Source organism: Zea mays, chromosome 1 (assembly GCF_902167145.1).
Source record: "Zea mays cultivar B73 chromosome 1, Zm-B73-REFERENCE-NAM-5.0, whole genome shotgun sequence".
NCBI classification, from domain to species: domain Eukaryota; kingdom Viridiplantae; phylum Streptophyta; class Magnoliopsida; order Poales; family Poaceae; genus Zea; species Zea mays.
This window is the reverse complement of record NC_050096.1, coordinates 240247627-240258772: the sequence shown is the minus strand read 5'-3', so window position 1 is coordinate 240258772 and position 11146 is coordinate 240247627. Positions and strand designations below refer to the sequence as shown.

At 41.1% G+C, this 11146-nt stretch overlaps 1 protein-coding gene across 1 annotated transcript; it reads left to right on the top strand.

The window, feature by feature from the left end:
• Nucleotides 1-3754: 3754 nt before the first annotated feature.
• On the top strand, nucleotides 3755-10536 carry LOC100284363 (uncharacterized). Its single transcript, NM_001157258.2, is given in 2 exon segments — nucleotides 3755-4241; nucleotides 9922-10536. Coding segments are annotated over 2 exon segments (885 nt in total). The 5' UTR covers nucleotides 3755-3825; the 3' UTR covers nucleotides 10391-10536.
• Nucleotides 10537-11146: the final 610 nt, after the last annotated feature.

Genomic DNA, 11146 nt, shown 5'->3' with positions numbered 1-11146 from the left:
GGCCGCGGACCGCCCGGCCCCTGCGCACGGACCGTCCGCTCTTGTGCAGAGAGCACCGCCACGCCTCGCACCAGGCCACGGACCGTCCGCCCCTGTGCAGAGGGTACTGCCACGGTTCTTGTTGAGTGTTTGACGCTCCGAAAAGGCGTCAACAAGAGGTAGATAGATAGAACATACTCTTACTTGATCAAAACCCTTAGCTTCTTACAGTGAGCCATAACAACCGTGCTATTTAGTTATACGTATTTTTCAATATATATATATATATATATATATATATATATATATATATATATATATATATATATATATATATATATATATATGAATGTAATAAATGTCAATAACTGAACTCTCTAGATATATGTGTTCTTAAATCATTCATTTACAAAGTTCTTTAAAAGAAGAAAACTAATCGACCATTCTCCATGAAAGATAGGTAAATATTTGATGAAAGAAAACACGCGAGAAATACTGAGCCTTCTATTACAACTAGAAAGCGAGAGAAATCCAAAATTCTCATACTAGAAGCAATTCAATTGTGACTTCCCAACAAGTAATATGCGATCACTAATTCATAGAGACAATACATGCATAGTCAACAGCTTTGAGACCAAAGTGCACAAAAGTCATGGAATGTGTTGCAGATATTCTGTAGCAATTTTTCTCTCTCACGAATCACTTCTTAAAATACGGGCCAAGAAAGCAAAAACAAAAAAAAAAGAGCTGGTGCCATTTTAGACTTTGGGTGTGGTAGGCTATCGTCAGCAGGCCGTGTAAAGAATGTGTAAAGTATCGTTTTATATTGTAGATTATATTGTTTACAGAGTGAAATTTAAAATAGAAAGTGAGATAAAGAGTGGAATAAAGAGTCTACTAGAGATAGATAATGACATATATACCGTACTAGTGGTAAATCAAAGGTGGATTGAAGCACTGACCTCTACATGTCCCAATCGTACACATCTAAATGTGTGGCAAGTGCTACTTAAAGACTTAGGGAGTGTTTGGTTGCTCCTGCTAAAGTTTAGCCCGGGTCACATCAAGCGTTTGACTTTTAAATAGGAGTATGAAATATAGACCCAACCAACTGAACTAGATTCGTCTCGTTTTTTAATCTTCGGCTGACAAATTAGTTTTATAATCCGACTACATTTAATACCCGGAACGGAGGTTCAAACATTCGATAGGACAGGGGCTAAATTTTAGCGGGGTGTAACCAAACACCCCCTTATTAAATGCATTGTTAAAAAACTGAGATACAACGAGAATTTAGAACTAGATCTGTGTCGTAACGTTTTTTTAAAAGGTTGTAATGATAAAACTGACAATTTATTATTTTTCTTTGTCTTGCAAGAGGAACAAAAAAGACTATACGGTGATTTTTATTCTATAACAATTCGAAGGATTTTATATAGTTTTTTTTTGGAATGACAATTCCTCTTGTTTAGTTTGTGATAAGAGGATTTAGTTTCTATCTGCCCGTCCCTCTTACTTCTAACCAACTGTAATATTCCCATTTTAAAATTTATAAAAGCATATAGCTCGTGATAACGCTACGATTATAGGGAGGAGAGGAGTCAACAACAGCGTAAGTGAGGAGAGCGGCGACGGGGACGTGGGGGGAGGGCTGAGGCGACAAGGTCACGAGGAGTGAGAGGAGGAGGTATGAGGTCTGTGAGATTATTTAAAAGCAATGCTCAGCCTTAACCATCTTTCATGGTAAGTCTTACACTACATGAGCCTCACCAAAAGTGAGCTAATGCACATTATTCTCTACACTTAGTGAGCGATGAATGTATGTGAGCTCACTCTTGCTATAATCACACAGGTCAAGAACAAGTAACGTTGGAGGACCATGAAGGATGCTACAATGAGTTTGGAGAGGTCTAGACGTCTCCCAATCAACTATGATTGCAGAGGATCGTTGTCGTCATATGGTGTAAGATATTTAGTTATTTTGTACAGAACCTCTATTATACAATAAAGATGTGACAGTGATTTATGTAGAATGAGTCATCATATGTGTGGGACTTGATACTAGCACATATTTGAGACACGCCTGAATCTGCTCTTAAATTCGAGTGTGACAAAAAGAAACTTGCCGCAGAAGAAAATGTTTTATGTAGAATGAGTCATCATATGTGTGGGACTTGATACTAGCACATATTTGAGACACGCCTGAATCTGCTCTTAAATTCGAGTGTGACAAAAAGAAACTTGCCGCAGAAGAAAATGTTGGTCACTTGTTCTCAAATGATGTGAATCAAGAACAAGAAAACACAATAGTTAAATATTAAGGACCTTCGTCCTCCGAAGCATTGCCTCCTCTCGTATTTAATAATCATCGGACGGAGATCATGAATGACATGCCTTCATCATTTCATGCGCAAATAAAAATACATAAAGATGAAGAATATAATTCATTCACATTTATATTTCATAATATACACATGAATATTAACAAAATTTATATTACATTAATACCTTCGGCTTGCTCGAAGATGCTGATGCGAGAGTGATTACAAAAACAACGTGAACAGTACAGTGCTACTGTTAATCTATTTATAGACACGAGATGCAGCTCGGATAAAAGTACATTTTTATTCTTGACATTTATTTATGACCATAACATAATCATTAAGGACTAGCTAGTCTTTTTCCCTTCCGGTCAGTATCATGTTTGACCTTTATCATCATTTTAAGCCAAAAATATTATCCTTCGACTATAGCTTCGGTGTTCATTCTTATCATCTTCGAATTATATCTTTACCTCATATGCTTTCAACATAGGAGAAAACTTCCATCCTGAAACCGAAGCTCCCTGTAATAATCCATATCATGCTGAAAACATATGATTAATCAGGTTTTTGAAGACCTTGAGAAGAGAAAAGCCCCCAACAGGAAATTCTATATAGTGATATATGCGATGAGTGTGGCCAGGAAGAAGAAATGGCAGGGCACATCGTCATGCGCGGTAGTTTTGCAAGAGCATTCTGGAGGGAAATTGGTTTCCACCTACCAGCTGATATAGATGTGAATCACTTACATCTCATTGACAAGCCACCAAGCATCCCTAAGCAGGAATTCTCATCTTTCATCGTTTTATGCTGATGACAACTCTAGAAGCGCAGAAATGTTTCAGCAAAGAATCAACCACTTACAGTCGCATCCTCCAACAGTACTGCGCGGAAGCTGAAAACTTGTGCCACAGGCATGGGACGAAAGAAACATGCGTGAGAGAGGTCTGGATACCAAGTGGATTCATTGCAATGAATCCCCTCGTGATTTCTAGTCACCAAACGAGCCTTTAGGTTTTGTTTGGGTACTATAGTATTAATCTCAATCCACATATGTTAAGATGGATTTAGTGTAAATTAGTTTAAATTATACTCCAACCTATCTTAATATATGTAGATTAGGCTCGCTACTAGAGTACCTAAAGGCCTCAGGTTGAAAACCTCCCCCCCTCCTAACTAAAGAAACGATGTGTTATATGATATTACATAGGAAAGTGATCGTTTCTTTCTTTTTATTGGGTTCTGACCGTGGAACTGGGGACAGAAGCGGAAGTGGTGGAGCATGGGGCCGCACTGGCCCGGCGGTTGGTGCTCGTCACTCTCTGTGAATCTGAATCTGAGCTCGGTGACGCCAGAAACTTGGTGCCGGTCCAATGCATTCGACGCAACATGCAGACTTCAGTGCAGTGCAGGAGCAGTTACCAATTCCTATCGGCTGTCGCTCTTGGCATAGCATCGGTCAATCACGTCTACTTGCTTGCAGACGATTCTCCAGGGATACGTCCCATCTGCTGCGACCAGGGCGATGGGGGAGGAGGAGACCCGCGCAGGCGACCTCCCGGAGCCGTGCCTGGCGCACGCCATCGCGCTCACCTCGCCGCGCGACGCCTGCCGCTGCGCCGCCGTCTCCCCCGCCTTCCGCGCCGCCGCCGACTCCGACTACGTCTGGGGCCGCTTCGTCCCGGAGGATCACCGCCGCGCCATCGCCCTGCATCTGCATGACGCCGGCCGGGACCGTGGGCCGAGGAAGGACGCGTACCTTGCGCTCTGCGACGGCGGCGGCGGCGGCGTCCCCGTCGACGTCGACGGCGACGGCTGGTGCAGGCTGTGGCTGGACCAGGCCAGCGGCGCCAAGTGCTACGCGCTGTCGGCGAGGAGGCTCAGCCTGCCGTGGGAGGACGGCGATTTCTGCTGGCGTTGGGCGCCCCACGCGCGGTCCAGGTCCACATCTTGTCCTGCTCCTTTCAACCCGTCTAATTTTTTTTTTCCTGCACAACTCATCATCTAAAATGTTCTCCTAGACACTCAGTCTCGTTCGTCCGCCAGATGCCCTTAGCTGGCAAGCATAACAATGGTTTTAGTTCATTGGCGATTTGGTGAATTCTGATTTGCGCGCAACTGTAACATTGGCCGTATCCTTCGCCTAAATTGATCTGTTCTTCCTTGTCCAAGGGGATTGATTAAAAGGGATTGAATTACTTCACATACTTGTAGTTGTAGGCTTGTAGTCCAAGCGGTTCCGGCGGCACAATTAGAAGTCAAGCGACATGCAGAATTTTCTAATTTTTTGACATGTCTTTTCAAACGCTAAATGGGCTTAGCCCGTAGTCTTTGGAAAACCTAACCGCGTAAGTCATAGCCGACTATTCATAACATTCTCTGCACAGCCTAGGGACTAAAGTTTAATTGAAAGATTAAGTTTAGTGCCTACTCTATTTAGTTGTAGGGATTAAAAAAATTTAGAACTCATTTAAATAACTTATAATAAAACTAAAATACCCTTTATCGTTCTCCTGCAATTACTCTTCTTACATTGTAACAAAAATAAATAAGAGGGCAAAAGGTAGAATTATTATGATTTAGCACCTTTAGTACTACTTGAGGACTAGGGACTCAAGCATTTTAGTTTCTATCTTAGTCTCATTGTTTAGCAATTTAGAGACTAAATATGACTAAAATATAATAAATATTCTTTAGTCTCTGGAATCAAAAAGTCCTAAGAGCAAACATGTTACTAAATACAAAATTAAGAAGTTGTTATTAGAAAGGGTCCTTCAACAATTCTCTAAAAGAGGTTGCTAAATTTACAAAGTCCCTACACAACTTTATATTGTTGCCAAATGTAGCAACCTCTTATTCACTCCCGAAACCTAGATACACACCAAAAAAATCGTGAAAACTACTGTGCCATGGCTCTTTCACAATAATGTGCAGGAATTCAATAGATTAAAAATTATTTCTTTAATTTGCGTTGCTATTATTTTTTCACTTTGGTTGGTCCACCATTTGTTGAAACGCATCAGGACAATACCTGCTCAACCATGTTGATGTAGGCACATGCATCACGACAATACCTGCTCAACCATTTGCTTTAGACATAGGTATTAGCATAGCGTATTGGATCTAAACAAAGTACGCCCATTAAAATAAGTTGAGCTGACATAATTAGAAATATTTGGCAACTAAAAATAGATAACTAACTATCGAAGAACACATAATTTTTTACTCCATATTATCATTTAGCAACTCCCTACATCTGTTTTTAGGGAGCTTTTTTTACAAAATTGCTGGAGATGCTCGGAGCAACTTCAAGAGACTATATTCTTCCTACTTAATATAAATAGAGTTTTTTTAAATACCCTCCAATAGCTTATTTAAATGGTTATTTAAATATAATCATCTTCTATTCCAGGTTCTCACTAGTCAAAAATAGAAAACGTGAATAGCTCTCTAGAGTGCAAACAAGATATAGAAAAACTATTGGAGATTGGAAAGATATAGAAAGTGTTTATTACATAAATGACTCCAAATGATAATTTAGAAAGCGAAATTTAGAAAGACTCTTGAAAATGCTCGAAATGCATTAGATTTTTTTTGGAGTGTCTGGCGTGTTGGCATGGTTCCACTCCATCCTGGAGAAACTATGCTCCAAAACTCTGGTAAAGAGCATCTCCACTTTAGGGGTTTTGAGTAGTTTGGCAAGAAAAGTAAATCAACTCCAAAAATGAGTGTTTTTGTGTGAAAAGACATGTTAACCCTTGTGTTGAATGTTTATATAAAGAATTATCTTACTTTGGACCCTACTTTTCTTCTTATTATAATGATGCGCAACTCCTCAAGTGTTCGAGAAAAAAAAGAATTTATCATTTCATTTTCCATAGACCTAATAATCTCTCTATAACATTTCCAATAATTGAGTAAACATGATTAAACGTTTCTTTAGGAGAATTAGGTTCCATGCCTATGGAGCTAAATATATAAGATGGTTGGGGAATACTGCATTTACACCATATTAATAGTGACATAACACATGCACTAGAATTAGAAACTATACAAATTCATGTACTAGTGTTAATCACAAGAACAAAATGTAGTATAAATATAGACCATGAACATTGCCGTCTTCAACAATTAATTCATTTAACGAGGTCACATATAACATCGACATCAAGTGTCACACAACTACACATTGAAGAGTTGTAGTGCTAAAAACAATATAGATCCCACCACATACAAATACAGAACAATCAAAGCGCATAGGTTTGAAGCAGACACCAATTTGCTAGATCAAAACCCAACAAGGAGCCCCAGCCCACCCAAATGAGGAGCCCTACCCCACATCCGCTAGCTCGACCACCACCTCCATGGATAAGCAAGGAACGTGTGGTAGCTCAGCTTTGTATTTTTGGTCTGAGATGGGGACGATGCCCTCCATGCCTAAGTCGACAACCTCTTTGACATCTCTATCTGCTTTGTTCCTGGCGTGACGACCAACGAAGGGAGGATGAGGCGCAATGAGCGGAGGGAGAAAGAGGTCCAACGGGAGTAGGAGGCACACCAGAGGAACCAAGCGACCACAGACCAAGAAGGTGCGTGGAGAAGAGAAAGTCCACAGGACAAAGAAAGAACGGATCATTTTTTGTGTAACGATTGACAATGGTAGGTAAATACTTGTAAACTCCACATCTAGGTTCGTTTTAGTTGTTTTGGAGTAGGGGAGGAGGTACTTCAATTTTTGACACTTGAGGCATTTGGGTACAAAATTTTTACTCTAGCTTAGAGTTCTGCTTCAGAGGTATGCCAAACATGCCCTTAGAAATTGATGGCATAGTCCACACCACACAAAGAAGAGTCAAGGGGTTTCGATGGAGAATGATGTGGGATGTGCCTCTCCACTGTCACCACGACTCTTGAGTTTATCATTTGTGAGGGGGCAACATGCCTACTACTCCACATGGGAAACACACATGCCCAAGATTTTCGACCGATCGATGAGATTGACATCCTTCGCTCATCGAAACACAACTTGGAAAAGTTGCGAAGGGGTAAGAAGCTGAATCAACTGCAGACCACACATCTCCCACACCCATCAACACACTATAAGGTTTCTTGTAGTCGTACCGCCACTGATGCTTAGAGTTCATGCATCTTTCGCTCTTGCAACATCGCAAGTTCCTTTTTCTTCTCGATATGATACAAGACTGCTGCTGCTACAGATAGCCTGTTTATAGGGGTGACATGGTGCTGTCGTTTAAAGATTGTGTGTTGCCCATGCTGCATGAAGGATCAACAACAATAAAAGTAGTGTTGTCGGCTTGAAACATGTGTTGGAAGTTGGGTTAGGGCTACAATAGAATTTGGCATGTAGACTATCGTTGTCCCATAGCCCGACAAGATGTAGGGGAACCCTAGCGTCATGGTGGTGGCTAGTGCTAGTGGCAATTGTGCTACTAGGGCCAGCAAGGTGGACGACATGGCTGCCATCGACTTCGCTAGGGCCACTGGAGCCTTTGTCATGGCGTCGATAGGCAACACAAATGGAGCCGACTGGTCCTTATCGTCATCGTCAGAACCCAACATCAACATCTCTGATAGCAGATGTTATGGCGGCGTTTAGGATTGAGGGGAGCACAAAGGAACCAGTCGAAGGCCTTGCACACGGTCAGACAAGACATAAGTGTTTTCCTTTTTAATTATTACTTGATTAGATTGATACATCATACATCTCTTTTCTTTATATAAAGAGGCTTACTTGACCCCTATCAAACATTCCTTATCTCTTACTTGACCCTAAACAAACGATCTCTGTTTTTTGTTTCTTTTTTTGATATTTTTTCTGGCACACCCTAAGCATAGCAGCTGGGTCCGCTACTGTTGACCTCTAACACTAATGGGCTATACTATCAACCTAGGCTCGTGACATATGCCTCCAACATTACCACTCCAGCTTGGTATCATTTGAACCCCTAAGACATTATTACACATTTTTAGACATGTATTCTAGAATCTGGATTGTAGATAAAAAGAATCCCTGCCCGTTTGGATCATAGATTCTAGTTTGTGATTCTGACTGTAAGTCTTCTTATCTTCATAATACCCGGTGATTGTATCTTAAAGCTCATAGAAGCCGCATTCCAAATAGAACATTCTACACTACAATCAAAGAAGAGGTGCTGACTATTGGAACTTAAAAAATTAGTTTTTGTACAACCCTTTGGATAAAGTCACACAGTCTCTAAGATATAAAGGAAATCTTTAATCTTCAGTGGCAACTCAACCTTCCAAAAAGGATTCTTCTCCCGTATAACTCGCTCCTTCATTATGTCTTCATGCAAAGACCCTACCAAAAAGGAACGATTTTTGTGTAAATTCTAAACAAAACTATCTTCCCCTTGTTGCAAGGACCGACACAACTAGTGATACTAGATTAGGCCTAGTTTAAAACCTCTAGAGCTAATAATAGTTAACTGCTAAAATTAGTTGTAGAGGTTCCAAACACCCTGACTAATACCTTAGCTAGTTGTTAGCTACCTTACAAACTAACAATTAGTTTAGCTAGCTCAACCTAGATAATAATTTGTTAACTGATCAACTATTACTTTAGGGGTTCTAAACAAGACCTAAGCCAATCCACCAACTTCGCCTTATTGACCTAACACTTGCACAACCATTGTATGTTTTTCCATCTAACAATTTAGCATAAAACGAGGAACATTTCCATCAAATTCTTGCCTAACCACAAGTCTTCCCAAATCTAGTTTGGTGTCCATTGTTGACTTCAAACTTACCTCTCATTATAAACCGATCCTTTATTTCTTGACTATACCTCTACTATATTTAAGTAGAAATTTCTTCCCGTGTCTTCCTCTCATATGTACCACCAGAAAAATAAAAAAAATAAGTGTAGAACTTGGGTTCAAACCCTAACACTCTCTCCTGGACTTAGCTTCTAATCACTAGAATACATATTTATTTGTGTTTTATAAAAGATAGATATCATAAACATTGTAAATATAGAAGCCGTAGTAAAGAAACGGACTAGTGTTTTATTATAAATTTATTTGTACTAATATTTTTTTTATAAATCTAGTTCAATAATTTTTTTGATCCGCATAGAACTTAAATGATATTTATTTTAGGACGCAGGCCACATGGCTAGATTTTAAGAGATTCTGCGATCTCAAAATTTAGGCTTCAGATTTTAATAATTTGGCCTAGAATCCTCTCCGTTTGGATTGGCCACATTCTTTTTCCCATCTGGATTGAGTTTGGTTGCAATGACAGGACGAGATGGGATTGGACGATCCCTCATATAAGGTTGTTTGATTCAGGATCAAGGGTTGAGATAAGATTATTTCAGTGTTGTCTCCAATTATCTCTCAAAATTGGAGGGACAAAAGAGGACATAGTCAGGGTACGTCTATGCAGTGTTTGTCCCGCGGCCAAACACAAAATTTTCGAGGATTGAGAGGCCATGGGGACCCGGTTTCGTTTTGGTCCTCAGTCCTCACTCGATGTTGTGGCCGGCGTTAACGAACGGTTGCTTGCATCATTTGTTACTGACTAGTACATGGATGGATGGTTACTGACTGGTACAGGTTGCTGCATGGTTGGTGGTCAGGTTTGGTGAGGTAGCCGAGCTCATGGACTGCTCGTACCTGGACATCTACGGCCGGCTCCCAGTTGCCGTGCTCACGCGGGCGACATCCTACGCGGCGTACCTGGTCTACGGCATAGCAGAGGGGCACCGCGGCCTGAGCTTCCCGGACCAGGAGGCGGCAGTGAGCTTGGGTGGCCGCGTGCCCGCGGAGTCGCACCACCGCCGCTCTGTGTGCCTCCGCCCCGACGAAGCCGAAGCGCGCAAGTTCTGGGGCGCCGGCGCCGTCATTCCATATGGCGTCGGAGGCGTCCATGTGCCGAGACTGCGAGATGACGGGTGGTGGGAGGTGGAGATGGGGCGGCTACGCACCGTCGAGGCCGGTGAGCATGAAGCCCCCGGTGAGGACGTGGTGGCGAGCTTCGAGGTGGTTGGATCGTATCCCAAGCGCGGCCTCATCCTGGAAGGCATCGAGTTCAGGAAGCTCCAGTAGTTTTAAAATCTGGTTACTCGGCAGCATTTATGGATCAACCGACTGTTGATCCAAGGGCGCCTGTGTATGGGTATGGCGCAATGCATTATGTATATACTGGATAACCAATCTCCCAATAAAAGTAATATGATACTTTAAAACCCCTATATAAAAATTGTGATTTTTTTTTAAAATTATCGGTGAAATGGCCATGTAAATGCAAATTAACATAATCTACTTTAGAGCAACTCCAAAAGGATGTTAAAATTTTTACCCCAAAAACTGATTATTAAGAGCAGGCTAAAAAGTTTTAAGAGTGAATCTTGATGGATACTCCAACAGTTCCTCTAAATGTGACATGTGGCACAATCTGTACAGTCGTCGGGAGGCTCTAGATGATTCGATATGTTGACGAATGGATTAGGGAGAAATGGAACACACAAAAATATGAGGGAGAGAAGACTGTGGATGCGGGGCGTGAATTTTTTTGGGGAAGAATGAGAGAGCTGTTGGAGTAAGAAAAACCACTATTCTTAACTAATATCTGTTTTGGGGTTAGTTTACACGTTCTTTTGAAGTTGCTCTTACATCCTTATACAAATTTAGATTATTTCTAATAAGCCTTGTAATTGAATACTAAAATTTTATGTATTCGTCTCGTCTTTCAGAATTTTTAAATGTTTGTTTATTAAAATAAAAAGGAAATCAGGAAAGAGCAGAACTCTCAAACCAACCAAAGCGGGCCAGCAACATTGTCCCGACCTAAGGCTAACTCCA